The sequence below is a fragment of the Chaetura pelagica genome, unplaced genomic scaffold, assembly GCF_000747805.2.
Source record: "Chaetura pelagica isolate M959 unplaced genomic scaffold, ChaPel_1.0 scaffold192, whole genome shotgun sequence".
NCBI lineage: Eukaryota > Metazoa > Chordata > Aves > Apodiformes > Apodidae > Chaetura > Chaetura pelagica.
In genome coordinates this window covers 947,348-965,862 of record NW_009952570.1, presented here as the reverse complement: position 1 = coordinate 965,862, position 18,515 = coordinate 947,348, and the positions used below count along the sequence as shown (strand labels likewise).

Below are 18,515 nucleotides of genomic sequence, written 5' to 3'. Positions count from 1 at the left end.
CAGGAATAATGTATTTGCAAAACCTCAATGCCTGTTTCTGGCAAATTTGTCTGGGCATCCAAGCTCTTTGTTTTTCTTTTTCCCTTCCTTTTCTCCTGCTTGGCCTGTTGCTATGCTCCACAAATGAGATCTAATCCTGCTGCCATGACTACAGAGCTTTCAGGGGCTCTTAAAAGCAAGCAGCAAGGCTGCTGACATGCTCTGTAGAGGAAGACAGAGCTGTTTCAGACAAGACTTCAAAACCCTGACATCCCCTGCCACTTTTCCTCCATTTTTTGGTGAGTTTGGGGATCCATGGTCCTGCAAAATTTCCACAACTGCCTCCTAGTTCTTTTCTGTGCTGAGAAGGCAGGTGTTGCAAAGCAGCTGAAGGAGACAGAGCAATTTTATCTTCCATCCTGTGTTACCTCATCTTCCATTGTGAAGGCCACAAAAAGGCAAAGCAGCTCCAAGGAGATGAGGGAACAGCCCGTAGCTGTTTGGATGCACATCACAGGCAGAGAGGGAAGCCTGGCTCCCCAGAGCTTTCCAAATCTCTGGGGCTAATTAGTAGGTGCTGCTCTTATCCCCAGCAACTTCCAGTGTGGGAAGTTCTGAAAATGATGCAATCTTCTCAGTGCTCCTTACTTTAATGGCTCTACATCCAAGAATGGATGAAATCCTGAATCATGCAAGATTTCCAGAGGTCAGGCATTCTTTGGATGTTTGTTGTATTAACCTGGAGACCTCTAGAGAAATATTCTCAAGAAGATACTAACACAGACACAAATCTAAAAGGTCATTATACTGAGTATATCAGGAGCCTTTGAAGGAAGCTCTTGCACAAAGAGAGGATCTGGAGCAACTGCTCTGCCTGCATTTATTGACTCTTAAGGACAGCTGGAGTGTCTGCCCATCATTTTATAGAATGCTCCAAAAACGAGTGTGGGTATTGCAGAAACCACCAGTGACAGAAAGAAACAGTTTGAACAGACACAGCAGATGAATGAAAGCACTGAAACAGCTCACGAAGAGCACAGACTAACAGGCATAAAGTTTGGCAGAAGGTAAAATCATTTGACTGAAGAAAATACCCACTAAGTAAAATAGATGTAACAGAGCTGCAGCTTCTCATCTGTGATGATGTGACATTAAGTACGTGGCCGAGACTTGCAAAAGTCATTTGATCTCTTTTTTTATATGGTTGCCAAAAGAAAAAAGGCCTTGTCCTTACCACAGTGTGTGCAGCTGATCCCAGTGGCTGCCCACAAATAAGCCATTGTGACACATGCACCAGTGCTGCCTTCTGGAGCAACTGGTCCAGTCTTCCCACGCTCCAGTGCTGAGTCCAAATGGCAAGTCCACAAATCCACTCCCTCTGTTCAAATCGGCATCCACATGCTCCTACCAGATCTCAGCTGGAGCCCAGCAGTGTGTCCCCAGGGCAGGGCACTGCCTGTGCTTACCCCTCCTGTAGCTGCTCGTTCCCAGACTCCTCAGCCACCAGGATCTCATACTCCTCAGCAGCAAATCTGTCCCAGTCTGAGGGCTCAGGGCTGTCGTTGTCCATGTCCTAAGGAAACCAGACAGTCAAGCACACCATGTCCACACCTCTCTACAGCTGCTTACAACAGGTCTGTGTAACAGCAGTTCTAGGAATATTTAGCAACAGTGTAGAAACAGCTAAGTCAAAAATTACCTTACCCGAAAGATTCACAATTAACTCAAACTATTTTAACATCTACACCTAGATGGCTATGAAAAAAACACCACCACCCCTTAGTCTGTACAGCTCAGGGTGTGACCCAAGCTGCCAACAAGTTGTGCCTGCTTCATTTCAGAAATGCTGAATGTCAAGAGCTGCTCCAGCTCAGCAAGCCCCGTGTCTGTGCACTTTGCCATTGGTTAAAGAACTTAGTGGTTTTAAATCACTCCTTGAATATTAATTGTAAGTGATCTTTGGAGAAACTCCTCACAATCTGCTCGGCTTGGGCAAGTTTGAAAGAAGGTCACAGCATAACATCCTTATGAACATTTGGCCCTCTGCCATTTACTGTAAGATGGGGAAAGTAAGTGACCCCCCCCAGCCCCACTTGGCTGCTCTGATGAGGATCCACTTTAAACAAAGAATCCAAAGTGGAAAGGTTCTGGATTGGAATATATGTAAGCCTTGAATCATAGAACCACAAAGTTCCTCTTAACAGGTGATGTGGGAAGAGCTGGCAGGAACCCAGAGCTGGTTTTGGCATCCCCACCACTTTACTGTGCTGTGACCAGCTAAGAGGCTTCTGGGAGACAGTCTTTAGGCTGTGGACACATCTGGTTTCCCTGGATCTGCAGGGGGAGCCAGAGGTGAGGGGCTCTGGACCAACAGCTGGCAAAACCCAGGTTCCTCAACATCCCACTGTTAGTGGTGAGCAACAACTGTGCAACACAAAAGCCACCATCCCTGCTTGGGAAGAGAGGATGAGGAATGAGAGTGCAGCCAGGCTGGTAACCCAGGCACCACCTACAATATCCAGACCTTCCATCTCAGCAGTCACATGCGTGGTCACAGAGGTGGCATCTCAGCTGCCTCAGCCCTGTGCTGGAAGAAGGTCTGTCTCTGGTTCTGCATCAGCCATGAGGTAATTGCTGTTTTACGGATCAGATTCCAACCTGAATGTCTAATAAAAATTCACATGGAGCCTACACTTCTGACTGCATCATGTGTAGGAGATGGGAAGAGACAAATGGGATCTCAGGTTTTGAATCTCACAGCTCCTTTCTAAACTGAGCAAACCAGGTTGCCCTCTAGTGCAGCTGAGTCCCCTTTTCAGTCAGTGCAGCTCAGCAGGGTCTGGTCACCCTCTAGAATCACACACTGCTCTGCCTGTGCTGCTGTAGTGGGATGGGTGCTGGCAACAGGATCATATAACAGCAGCACAGTTCAGCCTGGAAGAGACCCAGGAGGTCTCTAGTCCCAGACACTGCTCAATTCAGAGTTTGCTGTGAGGTCAGCTCAAGGCTTTGTCCAGGGACATCTTGAAGACCTCCAATATAAAAGCTGCACAACCTCTCTGAGCAACCTGTTCCAGTATTTGACCACCCTCCTTTTGAAAAAGCTTTTCTTCTGCTCAGTTGGATTTTCCTTACATCCAACTGCATTCCAAAGATGGGTTTGAGAAGGCCTGTACTTAGAAATAAAGGTGATTTGTACCTTCTGCACTGCAAAGGGATCCCTCTGTTCATTGTCCAGGTATTTCTCTAAATTGAAGAAGGTGTTGTAGAAGACATGAGCCATTCTGCACCTCTTCAGGTCTCGTAGGGTTACTCTTCCTACAGAAGAAAAACCACCACATGATTGTGCTGCTGAGTTCTTAGTGAGACCTCGTTCCTTGTCACTCTTACTGAAGGTTGATTATAACACCAGTATGCTACAATATTACATTTCTTCCCAAGTCAGTCAAGGATTTTAAGATTATTCAGTAACTGGGTACATTTATTAGGCTTAAATCTCACATACATATGGAGGCCTTTCAAATTCATGTCAAATATGAAGGAATGTGATGAATAGGGATGGTCCAGTTTCATAACCCAGACTGTCAGCACATCCCCCAGCTGGAACAAACAAGATTTGTTTCTCCAGTCCCAGCAAGTTAATTCACAGAGTAGAATGTTGAAGGTTGGAAAGGACCCCTAAGATCATCAGGTTCCAACCCCCCTGCATGGGCAGGGACACCTCCCACCAGACCAGGCTGCACAATCTTCACCCAACCTGCCCTTCAACACTGCCAGGGATGGGGCAGCCACAGCTTCCCTGGGCAACCTGGGCCAGGCTCTCACCACCCTCACAACAAAGAATTTCCTCCTCATGTCTCACCTCAATCTCCCCTCTTCCAGTTTTCATCCATCCCCCCTTGTCCTCTCCCTCCCTGCCCTTGTCCCAAGTCCCTCCCCAGCTTTCCTGGAGCCCCTTCAGGCACTGGAAGGTGCTCTAAGGTCTCCCTGGAGCCTTCTCTTCTCCAGGCTGAACACCCCAACTCTCTCAAGGTCTCTTGAGTGTTTAAGCCTCCAATGCAGGACATCATGGCACACTAGCCACTGTTCACTTGGACCCTGATCAGCAATTTCAGCCCTGTGATTCTAACACACAGACTGGTTTCACAATCTCTACCCATAGATTGGTTTCACAGGGACATGACTTTATCCAGCCACCACAGATCCAAGAGGATGAAAACCCCCACTGAAAAGGACTCACCTTCCCTCTCTGGCTTTACAAGATCAAGCATCTGACACAGCAAGTCATGGAAAGGCAGTGGCTCTATGCCCATCACTTCCATCCGCTCACACTGCTCCTCATAGAAGTGCTCCAGCTCATACATGGAGAGGACTCCATCCCCATCCAGGTCCATGCACCGAAACCAGTACTCAATGCTGGGGCAGAGACAGGACCAGTGAAAGCACAGCCCTGGGCAATCCACACAGACTGCAGCAATGCACATTCCCCTTCCCCCATCCTCTAATGCTCTTCTGCTCCAAGGCTGGCATAAAAATATCCTAGGGAAGGCTCAGGGCACTGGGTAACCCTTGAGAGCACCTCCTGACAGTCTCCCAGGTGGCCTGTGACCACAGCAATGCTGAGGGCCTGTTTCACCTGGCAGCTGTAGCACCTGTCCACTGTGCTGCAGCTCAACTGGCTCATTCCTGCCTCAGTCCCTGCCTGATTCACAGAATCACAGAATATTAGGGGTTGGAAGGGACCTCTGAAGATCATTGAGTCCAACCCAGAGCAAGACCAAAAAAGCCCAGAACAACAACTAGGGCAGGTCACTCAGAAAGGCATCCAGACAGGGCTGGAAAGGCTCCAGAGAAGGAGACTCCACAGCCTCTCTGGGCAGCCTGTCCCAGGGCTCTGTCATCCTCACAGGAAAGAAGTTCTTCCTCATGTTGAGGTGGAACTTCCTGGGCTCCAGTTTGAACCCATTGCCCCTGGTCCTGTCCCAGGGCACAAGTGACAAGAGCTTGTCCCTGCCTTCTTGATGCCCTCATGTATTTATAGACATTAATTAGATGCCCCCTCAGTCTTCTCCTCTCTAGACTGAACAGCCCCAGGTCTCTCAGCCTTTCCCCATCAGGTGTTTCAGCCCCTCCATCATCCTTGTAGCCTCCCTTGGACTCTCACAACTATTTGACCAAACATTGTCAGTAAGTTGCTTTCTTCCTAACCATCCCTGGAACCCAAGCTGCTGACTCTTGTAGAAAGCAGTAGGTCACAGAAGTCTCTCTCTATGATCTTATCTGCTCATCTCAATACTTTTACTACAGCACAGAAGCCAGTCAGACCTTGTAGGGCTCCTTTTGTCTTCCTCTGAAATCAGGAGCCACACGAAATCAGCGTAACTCATGCGGCCTTCCCTCTGAACTGCATTGCCTCTGGAAGACACATGGGAAAAAAACCCCAATCAAACAAACAAAAAAACCCAAATCACCAGGCTCCTAACTCCTCAGAATGTTATCAAACGTGTTTATCAAAACCCCAAATCATTGTCACCCATGTAGCCTGCACTCCCTGCCCTCTGCAGCACCAGTCCCTGCACAGCACCTGCTCCCCCGCTGTCCCCGCACAGCTGAGCCTCATCTCCCACATCCCCTCCCTCCCAAGTGCTGGGCTGGTTTAGTTTTCAGAGACTTCACAGCTTGTTCTACACTGAGCTCTGTAGGTTCTCATCCTTTGGGATTAGTTCATTTGTTTTCTTAAGATACCCAGAAGTCTCACTCCATTTTCAAGCAGCCCCAACTGGGGCACCATGTTGGAAACCATTCTGATTACTGGGGACTTCTGAGAGGAACATTTTTAGTCAGCCTGACAGAAATTCCCTTAGTTCCTACCCCCCACTAGTTTCCCACTCCTCACCTCACCACAGCACCGCTGAATATCCGCTCAATGATCCTGGTTGATAAAGCTGGAAAGAAAGGGAACACAAAGGAAATGAAACTACAGGTCACAGGGATAACTACAACCAGTTGTTTATGCTCAGTCCACACAAAGCAAGTTCCCAGAGCTCTGTCTGCATTGTCTGTCTAGCCACTTGTCTCTGTTTAGCAACATTTTGTAAAAAACAGAGATAATTTCCCCCAGGGGGCTTTTGTGTTCCCCCAGACACCCCATTTCCCCACAAATATGGCAACTATGTGTTATCCAGATTCTTGGGCATAGGCAGTGTCCCTCCTACTTTGCTGCAGCAGGATTTGTCACATAAGCAAGTGCTGCTGATGGCAGCAGGCTATTTCAGTGTGTGCTGCAAAAAGAAAATGAGTTACCGAGCAAAAACCCCACATGAAATCCCTGCAAAACACTTCTTAGCAGAGCACAGGCTGTGGCAACCCTGCTGCAGGGAAGGGCAATGAAAAATGAGCAGTTTCAAGGGAGTGGGAGGGCACTGCCAGCCAGGAAATGTGTGGGATGGACTGTTATGGCAGGGACACCCCAGCCAAGCAAGCACCAGGGTTTGCAGGCTGACCCAAGGTTGCAGACACACTTCCTTCAGACCCCCCTGTAGCTCCTTCTGCCCATGCTCCATCACTGCTGCAGTCCTGCCACGCTCTGACACCCCAGCCAGGCAGACCCCACCTGCAGCACCCTCAGAGCACTGGGCACCAGGCTGCTGGACCCCTTCCCTGCCAGCTCCTCCCCTTCCCCTGCCCACTGCCACCTGCCTTTGTCTCAGCACTCTGGGAGCCTCCTGCTCAAATAAGGCTCCAGCCCCACCCCCCAGCCTCCAAGTCTCCCATGTCACCTACCCCAGGGCAGATACTCCTCCATCCTCACCTCATCCAGCCCTATTATCAACGCTCCTGATCCTGTGACTGCCAGAATTCCCACAGCCTTCCTGTGAACACCCACACTCAGACCTGTGGGCTACCACACCACTCTGACACACTCATCTCTACAGCACTGTCACTCTCTTTCCTTCTTTCTTACTTCAGCCCACTAGGGTCTTGGCTCCTTCAAAATGCTGTCCCCATCCCCAGAGTCCCAGCAATGCCTGACAACCTGTCACACACGCCTCCAGGTCCCTGTAACCCTACAACACCTTACCACACACACCACCTTTCCTGCCATTGTGTCCAAACATCCCATTTCCCCAAGCCTGGTTCTCTGTCCCAGATCTACTTTCCCAAGCAAGTGCAGCAACCACAGAGAACAATCCAAGAAGATTTTGACTTCAGGATCAAACCTGCTGGTCAATACTCTTGTCCAAGACATTACATGAGTGCTGAAGGGCATATCATGCTCTCAGAACATGGGTAATCCTAAAACCAACTGACCTGAGGGCTCCGTCCAGCACAAGCCATACAGAACAACTGCCTTTGGATTTTTCAGCCCTTGGACAACTTGTATTCCATTAACTTATCCATGGCCCTTGAGCCTTTGAAAACTCATAGCATCTGCTAACCTTGTGGAAAGGAGTTCCACAATGAACTCAAGAGATGCTCTCCAGGGTGCATCTACCAGTTGAAATTCCCCAAGCTTCACTGGACTCTGGAATTTCTCTCACGCACAACGAGATTGCACTTCAAGAATCCTTGAAGTCCACATGGGCTTGTCCTTCTGTCCCTACTTCCAAGTGCCCGCAAAACGCTTAGTAGATCAATCATAAGTAAGTTTCAAGACATGGATTTAGCTTGTCCTGGCAGTGACCCACAGGTGAGCAGAAGCAGAATAGTGTGAACTGCACTTCTATGGGTCTGAGCCCTTACACCTGGCTCTGCAAATCAGCATTTGTGTAAGAGATGGATGGCTCCATCTACACATTTTGAGGCATCAGATGAACCAACCTAAACTTAGACTTTGCTCTTTAGTGGAGATGCTCTATTGTCAGCAATCCCTTTGGTCCCAGGGCAGTGTGCAGGCAACATACCTTGATCACTGTACCTAGCCAGGTCCTTCTGGCTGATGTAAAGATCATGGTCAGTGTCCAGCTCCCAGAATTTACAGTATATGACATAGAAGTGCTCGTAGGAAAAATAATCTGTGATCTGATTGATGTCATCTTCTTCTTCCAAGAGAGCAAGAGTCTGAAAGAGCACAAATAAGGTGGGAAGTTAAACCTAGACAAAGAGGCAGTGCAGCAGCTGATCTCCTGACCTCCATGAAAGGTGGGTGAATACAGCTCTGAGAGCTCATTCAAAATGCAGCCTCTCTCCCTGGAGGAGCTTTTGTTGCTGCATTCCCCAACAGGCACTTGGAGAGCATCTGGCTTGGTTACCCTGCTTAGTCTGTCTATGCACAGTATTTCTGCCACCCTTGGGAACAATCTCTGCTTCTTTTCAGCTATAGTGAAGAGTGAGGTAGGCACAAGTGCACAACTGCTACCTCAGTTGGATCCTTTTGTGAAACACCTCTGACCTGCAGCAGAGACTCTTAGAGCCATTTACAATAGCAAGTCCACAGCTCTCCAGAGGAATTGAGATAATCTTTACACATCTCACATCCTTGCCTGGCTCCTGAAGGGCAAATCAAGTCTAGCTCCAGACTCATGCCTGGACTGGGGAAGGAGGGAGGGACCCCAAGCAGACCAAACCAATCACACTGATTTTCCTGGGCTGTCACTGACAGGAATTAATCTGGTATAACTCTGAGGCTCAGACAGATTTTCAACCATGGCATCTGTTTACATGTCTTCCTACAAAACATTTAGTAATCATGTCGTTGTTTCATTCCTGTTTCACATCCACCTTCATCCTCCACCCCCATGGTGGAGGGCACATGTTCACCAGTGCCACCTCCCTGTGTGCCCTTCTCCTAGTGCTGAGGCCAGGGGACACCAGGCAGCTTTTGCAGTCTAATAAATGATGGCTCCAGGACGTGAAAAGCCATCAGGCTCTGGTGAGCTCCAGGTCTGTCCTCCCCTGCCCCAGCCTCTAGGAAGGGAGGAGGTGAGAGCCCAAGAGCTCCCCAGGCGAGCTGTGTCTGAGCAGGCAGGCTTAGTGGCCCTTCCACCCATGACCCTACAAACAGATGCTGTGCTACATGGAGGCCCTGATAGCTCAACATCAACTTGCAGTCATCTCCACAACCAAGGAACCCATCTGAGCCTCAGGAAAACTCCCACATCCCATTAGCCACCAGGTTCAGTGAAATTTCAGGCAGGGACAACAGGATGGCACTGGCAGACCTGCACTTGGTGACACCCAAGTTTCCCTCTGAGCAGTCACTCATTAGCCTCCTCAGATTCTTTGTAGGTCTTTCCATTTCTTTGCAGAGGATAATCACCTGGGGAGGTTTTTCAGTAACTAGTGTTTTTCTTTTATAGCTCATGCCAAAATATGCCATTTACACTTGCAGCAAAGAACTGCCTCAAAATTACAGTCCCAGAGCTGAACTTCCCTGCTGCAGGAGATGAAAGAGAGAGAAAAGAAAGAATACAGATAGAGAAAGATAGAATACAGAATGAGAAGAAGGGAAGAGTGTACAAAGGGAGTAAATGAGTGAATAAAGATGCAGGATAAGTTGGAAGGACGTATTTAAGAGGTTAGGGAGGAACTGGGATCAGAGGGCTTGGGGTGCATGAGCCAATCCAAAGGAACACTGATGTTTTTCATTAGCTGATGTGATCAGTAGGGCAGGAGGTGTCTGAAAGGAGTGTGAACTCATGCTTGAGGAGGACAGCAGACTGCAGCTGTAGATCCTGGCAGAACAGCATGCAGCAGGGAGTTTCACTGCTTTAGCTGAGTCCTTAACCTTTCAGCCTAAAGACCTTCTAGGGCTAGAGTGGAACAGCCTCGGCCAGTTTTATCCTGGTGCTCTTTTGGGCAAAACATACAGAGGCCAGAGATTCAAATCCTGAAATTTCTGCCCAACATAAGGATACACCACAGGGTTTGTAACAAGAACTAAGCTCCCCTCATGAACCTTTCTGCAGAGTGGAAATCAGCTCCTGAGATGCAGGATCTCCCCCTTGTGCAGCACAACATGCCTGACCAATTGGCAGTGGCCAATTGCTGGTGGGGAGCCAGGAAAATGGCTGTCCAACCCAGCACCTGCTGTGGGCAGCCCAGCAGCTCTTCTTTGCTGCTCCTCAGCCACCCAGCACAAGTGCACTGCTGAGTCTTGCTTGGCCTCTTCTTCAGCTCCACCAGGAGCCAAGAGCCAATCTGCTCCATGCAGCTTCAGAGCTGGTGCCAGGCAACCTCCCACCAGCACCCTTCTTAGCTACTGCAGTCCCTGGGCTTCTCTCACCTCCAGACAGAACTCTGCCATTCACTCCAGCACTCCCTGGCAGTGAGCATTTGCCCTTCCTCCCAACAAACCAGGCACAGCTCCCTGGCACAGAGTACACAGCCAGAGGAATAAAGGTGTGATGTGTCTGCATCTTGTCCTGGCAGAAACTAACGTACCTGCAAGAAGTTGCTTTTCCTCAGCTCAGTCAGAGTGATCTTCCCAGACCAGGATCGATTGACTGTGTAGAATATTCTCTGTATCACCTGCAACACAGGAACAGTGCTCTTGAAATCAACTCCTGAAATACACCAGTTTGGGAATTTAAATGCAGCAACTTCATTTTGTCTATTCACTCATCCTAAGGAACTTACTTTTGAGAACTCTTTTGTACATACTGCTCTCCTTAGCTCACTGTGCAAACTGAAAGTAACACTTGTTTCCGGAACAGAATTATCCATTTCCACTTTGCAAACATTTTCACTGATCTGAAAATTCACATCCTTGAGCATGCAGATCATTATTTATGTCAGGGAGTATGTTCAAAGTGCAGTCAACCACTTTGAAACTGAGTTTTTCAGGTTTTGGATACTGCAGCTTGCATGGATCTCAACTGAACTAGTGTCTGCATCAGAAAAAAGTCAGGACTTTTGAAGGGGAAACAGGACATGTAAATGAAAGCCACAATTGCTGTCTGACCGATTGTGTCTACAACAATGCCTCATTCTCTTGGTGGCTCCACTTTAAGTAAGCAATAGAGATTATCTGTCTGCATTTATCTTCAGTAGGTGTTAACCTCATTTGTCTCCTTTACTCATCTGCCCCTGGTGAAAGTGAGTGAAAAGCCTGGGGGGAACACGGGCTGGTGAGAACCTAGAAGAAGTGGTTCAGAGTGAGACTGAGAACACTCCCAAGCACCTGAGGAAGGCTGAGCCCTTCCTAGTCTGCTCAGGGTTGGCTTGTCAAGTATCAGAGTGGGGAAAATGCCCAAAAGCAAATGCAAGAACAAACTTAACATGGGAAACAACAACAAATAAACATCTCCAACAAGAGCAAGTAGAGTTACAATAAATTTCACTATCAGCACTGAAAACGATGGAATACAATTCTTGTTGACCAAACCTCATCCAAGCAAACTTCTGATGTCTCTGACATACTATCCTAGAATTCTGGTAAATCTTAACAGTGCATGTTATTCCAACATGAAAATTAACTTTACACAACAATATGGACATCACAGGAATTAACTGGGTTAACAAATTAAATGGAATGGGTTTATTTCTTAGCTAGAACAAGCTTCACATCGGCAACCACAATTTAAGGGCCATGCCTGGACTCAGTCACATCTGTTCTTAGCCCAGAACAGATCAAGAACCAAGCACAAGACTGTTGCCAACAGTCTGCAGTAACTGCTGATGGGCACAAATAAAATTGAGAGCAACAGGAATGATTTGAGGACTCAAAATGTATCCTGAAGAGAGCAGGTATCTTCAGTTTAGCTGAGCATGACACCTACAGGTAGCTGTCCTGGTTCTTAGAAGTCTGCATGGGGAGATGAGGGACAGCAGGAGGACTTTTTGTCTCCCATGAAACACAAAACTAGAAGCTGAAGTCAGCATAATTCAGACAAATAAGAGTGCATTTCTTCCACACTGCCATTGATTAAGCACTGGGACAAGTCCCAAAGAAACACTGTAGGCTCTTTACCACTCCAGACTTCAAAGATGGATGTCCTTCTTAAGTTGAATGTCAATTCAGTTAAAAAAAAAAACAACAACAAAAAACCCCTTCTATCCCACCTACAGCAATCCCTAAGCAATGTTCTATGGCCTGTAAGAGGCCAGACTAGGTAATCACAATGATCTTTTCTGGTCTTAAGCACAATGAAGCAGCTGTTTGTTTCTTCTTTAATGTCTCTGGCAGCCACTGCCATTCTGGACTATTTTTGGACTTTGTTTGGCCTTTGCTTTCAGACTGCAAAACAGTTCAGAGACTGGAGTGGGTCTCACCTCATATATAACCTATTATCACACCTGTCAACTCTGCAGCAATTCTAAGATACAGGATTTTCACACCATCCCAAAGACTCAAAAATACAATCCCAAGAACCAGCAATCTTTTTTCTTTTCCTCTGCCTGCAAAGCAATAAAAGACTATGAAATATCCTCATTTGTGATGTGTAAGAAACTGTTTCTATGACAGGCTATTTGATAAAAGATGTTCCACCTGCTCTTTCCTCACCTAGATGTGAAAAGAAGGCATTCAGAAGTAAAACAGGATCTCTTTTAATCTCTTTTACCATGTCCAGTCACTCAGTTCAGGCTTTACTATTCAAACAATGGTCCAGTTTCAATGAATAGTACATGGTGCATATACATCAGTATAAAATACCAATAATTCTCTCTTTCCTTTCCAGTTTGGGAAAACCAAAGTGTCAAAAAAAGCATTTGGGAAACACCCCAGAACATAATCACACAGGCAGAGATGATTTGCAGCATTCAAACCACACTTGTCAGTTATGCCTTACTGAAAACCTTAACTGGCTTCGTTTTGAGCCAGCATGGAAGGTTATTGAGCACAGCTTTGGAAGGGGGAGCCCCTTCCTATTTGACCATGATCCTCATGTAATGTACCTTCAGGACTCAAACCACTGATAGGTCAGTTCTAGACCTTTCCCAGTCTTCCCATAGAGGAACAGAAGCACAGAAAAACCCCACAAAGCTTTATTAAACCCTGTAGGCCACCCTCCTCTTACACACTTGCATTGGTGATACTGCATAAGCTGAAGCACTTTTCAACAAGTAGAATATTTTGCCAAGCTGTTTTTAGCTGACTCAGCTTTTTGACAACAGCATACAGTGCTAACTCTGAGCCTTGTTTGAACATTTTGGGAGAAGGCCCATTTTAAAGCTTTGACAATAAATGCCATGTGATATTCTTCATCTTCTCCAGCTCCAGGAGTTGGTCTCTGTGGAAAGAAACACAAGTAGTTTAGGATAGTGGCAATGCAGTCAGCTCACAGAGCCTGACACTGATTAAATTACAACCTATTGTATCCAAAAGGCACAATCTATCTAAATCTATCCAGAGGTAGGCAAAAAAAAAAGAAACATGCGCACACATCTTACCGTACTAGACAGCTGGCTCTCCAGGTCATCTCCACCAACTGATGCTGTACCCAGCACTGAACACAAACCCAGTGTCTCCTTATGGCCCTCACCTGTAACACAAAACCAGAGTGTAATTCCTGCCTTTGCAGCAAATAGAGCTTTCTGTCACTGTTAGCAGATGTAAGGCACTCTACCTTGAAGGCATCAAAAGGATCCACGTGGTCTCAAAATCCAAGGACAAAGCTGTTTCCTTCATTACTTCCTGGTGGAAATACTGAATTTTGTAACATTAAAGAGAGAGAAGCACTGAACTGCCTGTGAAAGATGTGAGCAACAGGAACTCCTGGTGTCAGAGAGGAGAGCCACTGCCCCAGGGGGCCCAGAACAGCCACTCCAGATGGAAATAACATGACCTAACAGACTGTCTCCCAAGGTTTGACTCGGCTCCAACTCAGTGATCAGGCCAAGGCCAAACCCCCTGAGCTCAGAAGGGATCTGTCTGTCAGCACAGACACCCAGAACAACATTGTCCTGTGAAGAGCATCACAGCTTTGTAGGAATGGCCACTACACACCCTTTACCTCGACCACCAGCACCCACCTCCTGCTGCAAGCCTGGGGAGCCACCTGTGTCAGAGCACTGTGAGTATGGGTGCCAAATGGCTCAGATGGATGTAGGAAAGCACAAGCAGTTACACAAGCAGGTCCAAGAAACACTGAGGAGGTTCATGTTCTCATGAAGGGTCCGTTTCTGTGACCACTTCAAGGTCGTCACACAGAACTTCAACCAGGCACAAGGGAAGTTGTGGAAAGGGAGAGAGGAAGGAGAAGGTGCTGCATTTTCAGTAGCAGTCTGCACTTCAGTTGTCTTGAAGCTCCACACCGCTGGTCTCTGAGATCAGAACATGCACTTCACCCTGATGAGGTCCAGAAACTGCAGCAATTTCTGCTCTGGGATACCAGGTGTGATCATTTAAGGGATTACTCTGCAAAGGCATTTGTTTCCTGCCTTTACTCCCTCCTTTAGACCCCAAAACACACAGGAGCAGCACATGACTTGAGAAAGGAACCTGTGAAGGCAGATGCACAGAACTGCCTTTGTCACCACCCAGCAGCCACCAGGACAGCCATGTGCTGGATCTCGAGCCACTCCCTGGCAAAGAACAAGTGGTTGATATTGCAGTCAGAAACCAACACCAGTATGACCTTACACCTTTCAGCTCTGCCCGCCCCCCCATGTACTTTAAACACCAAATACCTGTGCCACGGGCACCTTCCACACTCACCCATTCATGCACCTCCATAAACCCCTGGCCATTGTCACTCCTACTCTGGCCAGTCACCACACACAACTGATCTGTTGTCTTGCTCCCTGGGTACTGAACGCGTTGATAATGCACTGATGTTCACTGCCACCTTCTAGTGCATCTAAACACTTAAAATGGACTGTAGTTGCACATTTTCATGAAACATGAGTGTGACGGTTCAGGATTTGCCTAGAGCATCAGGCTGCCTTTCTGCCACCTGCTCCTTCCAAGCAGGAACAAGCCCATGTCTGCCAGCCACCTCCCAGCTGCCAGTGTGTGGCCCCCATGCAGACGCTGGCAAGCAAACAGCACAAAATTTAAACCCTTGAGCCCTGCTGGGATACAGCTCCCATCAGGTCTGTCATTATTTGGATTTGTTACCACTGCAGATAAGACATCCTAATAGTTATACCTTTAATCCAGATTCACACCCAACATGAGACTAGCTAAAGGCTTAAAAAAAGTACAAACTTATTCAGGTAAAGCACCAGTCTAACTGCAGAGTGTGAGCAAAGATACAGAACCAAACCCAAGAACAAGCAGTGGTCACAAAAGCTCAGAGACCCAGAAAGACTAGTCAGGCTTTCTGGCCAGGGCAAGAGGCAGGTGAGTCAGACAGCAGACTCCTGCATGCAGAGGATGCTCCAGATGTGGAAGTGACAGGAATCTTCCAACATACAGTGTTCCATGTCTCAGCAGCCCAGCAAAAATGAACAGCTCTTAAAACAACAGAGGACCTCTCATTTTCCTGCATCAGGATGAAAGGCCAAAGGAATTGCTGTTATCCATTTGCTTAAGACCAGAAAGTATCATTATTCACCTCTCGTGCACACAGGCAGACTCATTTTTCCTTTGGAAGTTGTCCTTAAAATAACTAATTGCCAGGAATATTAAAAACACCTATTTAAAAAAAAAACCTGCAGGACTGGCTGATGTGACAAATGACAAGGGGAGGGTTGGTGCAGCAGTGTGACAGGAGATGGAAGGGGCCAGCCTACCGTCGTGATGTACCGGGAGTGGAACTCCGGAGCGTCCTTCAGGAACGTCAGGCCAGGATGCGTCTCCACCACATCCTGCAAGGCAAGGCCAAACACAATGAAACAGGGTTTCTTCCCCTTTAAAACATTAAGAAGTTACTGGGTTTGAAAACCAAAACTTGTGCTCACTTTTGAAGCTGTATTTGCAGCACTAACAATAACATGTTATGAACATGAACGTAACATGAAATGACAACTTGGTGTCTATCAAGGGAGCCTTGGAGAAGGAGAAGCAGGACACACCTCCTGGGCAATATGCACCTGCTGGGCCATTTTGAATTACTTAAGGACAGAAAAACACAGAAGAGAGTTAGTGAGTAGATGAAATCCCATTTTCATTGAACGAGACAAAAAATTAGTTAGCTGACCATGCAACTATCTCCTCTCCAAGATTTTTTTTCTTCTCCATTTATTTAAGATATTAGAACTTTGTGTCAGAAATAAGTATTCCTTGAAAGGTTAAGAAAGTTGCCTTTTTTGTCCTCCACAACAATGAAAGCTCTTATGAACCCCAGAATACATGCAGGTGTGATCCATGTTTTTCCAATCTTTACTTGAACTCCCCGGGGAGATGCCTCTTCCTCAAGATCAGCATTTGGCTCATGATGCCAAATCTGCCAGGAGGTGCATGACTGAAAACCTGGAGAAGCTGCTCAGATCCTGTGTGAATGAACGTCTGTGTAGTTTCTACACGTCTGACTCCTCTACTCTTAAAAAAATCAACCCAAAGTAGTTTTCAAAGATCTGCTTTTTGCACACCATGACAATATGTCCTTGTGATAGCAAGGACAGTGCAGACACAGTGCCTGTAGGGGTGTGACATGACCAGATTTTGGCCAGTCTAACTTGATTTCTAATATGATGGTGAAATATGATGCAATATTTCTAGTCTCTGGGTGACTGACACACAAGACTGTACATGCCTTTGATTGCACCAGTAGCTACAAAGCAGAGCTGTTATCAATCAGGAAAGGCATTGTGCCCAGTGGAGAAAAGGTTAAGAAGAACATGAGAAAGTTGACCCATCACAGTCCTAGTTTTGTTTGAGACACAGGAATACCCAGGGCAGACACAAAAATCTTTCCCCAACAAAAGGCTCTCCACAGAGGTGTTGCAGAGAGGGTAACATAGGGTAAGAAACTGAGGGATATGTGGAAAAGCTCTGAAAAATATCAACAGATGATCAGAGGGACCTGATTTCTAGAGAAACCACAAAGAAAACCTAAACCTAACCAGAGCATACCTCAGTGGCCACAAATAATGACATAATGGTGCTTTGCTTTGTTAAAAATACTATATGTGAATAAAAGGAAAAGAAATGAAATCAGGATGCACAGATTTAGCCTGAATGTAAGGGGAAAAAACCTCCAATCAGCAGTGAGACTGGTGTTCTAGCACTTACAGAACAATTAGAACTACAAAATCTTGTGCAAATATTTCCATGTCATATTTGAACTGGTAGACTTGCTAGAGAAATTAAATTGTAATTGCCTTGTCAAGCAACTTTTACAACTTTTCTAATAAGCTTTGATGCTGTGCTGAAGTGTCACCAGCACCATCTATTTTTCCTAATGACCACCCAGAAAAATGGGGCAAATTTCAGCCTGGTTACCAAGCACTGATAAATACAAATCCTTCCTGACAAGAGACAAGAGACCAAATAAAGCTTGTACAATCCTCAGCAACTGTAGTAAGATATGTAGCTGGTTGGCACTTATGCAAAATAGTCCACTTAAAATGCTTATTTCTATTTCACCCCAAAATAAAGCCCACCCCAGTGCTGTTTGAACCAAAGGTCCACAAGGCCATAGGTAAACAGTTACAGACATGAAAATAAATAAGTTGTAAAAGAAACATAGTGCTCTCCTCATCCACCCACTGCTGAGGTGGTGCAGTTACCTGAAGGAGAGGGATGAAGTCCTCCTGCTCTAGGTAGTCACAGCCAGGCTTTGCTAGAAGGTGTGTGAACCTGGATGCATCATCGTGGCAGTTATGAAGGACTCTAGGAGAGAGATGAAGTGTTACCTCAACTGGACCTCACAGGACAAGCCAAACTGCAGATGGGTTACTGATTGCCTTGTTACAGGTCACACAACACATCCACACTGTGAAGCATGCAAAGCTGACCTCAGGCTAGCAGCACCCATTTTCTTCAGTATCTTCAGCAACACCAAGGTACTTCCATGCAGTGGAACTTTTTTTTCTTGTTAACATGGCTGTGGTAAACAAGGTTTCTCACAGGCCTCTCTCTGGAGACTGTTCTTGCTTCCACAGCATCTTAGTAAGTAACCTGACTTTTCAAAATGCTGCATAATGACTGACCTCATCTGCAGTCACTAGGACAATATGGGAGGCCATAACAGACAGGCTCTCCAATTTAATCCTTTACTGTATTCCAGTATTTGAGGATGTTGCCAAATTACAGTGAGTACATTTTCAACCAGAAAAACTTCTCCAGAAGGGAAAAGGGAGCAATCCTTGTTAGCGTTGGCCCAGCAGGCTGCTGTGCAGGGAAGTCATGGAGAACAGCTTGATGAGAAGAATAGTAGGATCAGTATTTAGACAAGCATGTAAACTCAATTCTTTGGCTTGACAGTTTGCATCTGTGACACCAGAGCTTGTCGCTGTCTTCTACTAAAACAAGCTCTGGTAAAGTATCACAATTACTAAACTCCAAACAGACTCCAAATGAGATCAGTGAGCATGCAGCCTTCTGAAAAGTCAGGCCTCCTACTAAGACACTTGAAAACAGGCTTCAGCAGTTAAAGGTAACTGTTTTACAATTACGGCTGTGTTCAGTCTAGCTTCACCAGCAACACTACATTTATTTGGTTGTCATGTTCCCAGAAAAAAAGATGCACAGCCTTCAGAGGGAAAGA

The 18,515-nt window shown here is 46.6% G+C and overlaps 1 protein-coding gene across 2 annotated transcripts in view; it reads right to left on the bottom strand.

Moving 5' to 3' along the window:
* The window catches only part of PPP2R3A (protein phosphatase 2, regulatory subunit B'', alpha), a 45,328-nt gene that overhangs the window by 3,953 nt on the left and 22,860 nt on the right, over positions 1–18,515 (bottom strand). For both annotated transcript variants that reach the window (XM_009993497.1, XM_009993498.1), the window contains exons 4-12: positions 17,536–17,638; positions 15,598–15,672; positions 10,363–10,449; positions 7,884–8,040; positions 5,876–5,924; positions 5,305–5,394; positions 4,220–4,395; positions 3,179–3,297; positions 1,446–1,552 (exon numbers count right to left, since the gene is read on the bottom strand). In XM_009993497.1, coding sequence (XP_009991799.1) covers positions 1,446–1,552; positions 3,179–3,297; positions 4,220–4,395; positions 5,305–5,394; positions 5,876–5,924; positions 7,884–8,040; positions 10,363–10,449; positions 15,598–15,672; positions 17,536–17,638 — 963 coding nt within the window. The remainder of the gene's footprint in view (positions 1–1,445; positions 1,553–3,178; positions 3,298–4,219; positions 4,396–5,304; positions 5,395–5,875; positions 5,925–7,883; positions 8,041–10,362; positions 10,450–15,597; positions 15,673–17,535; positions 17,639–18,515) is intronic.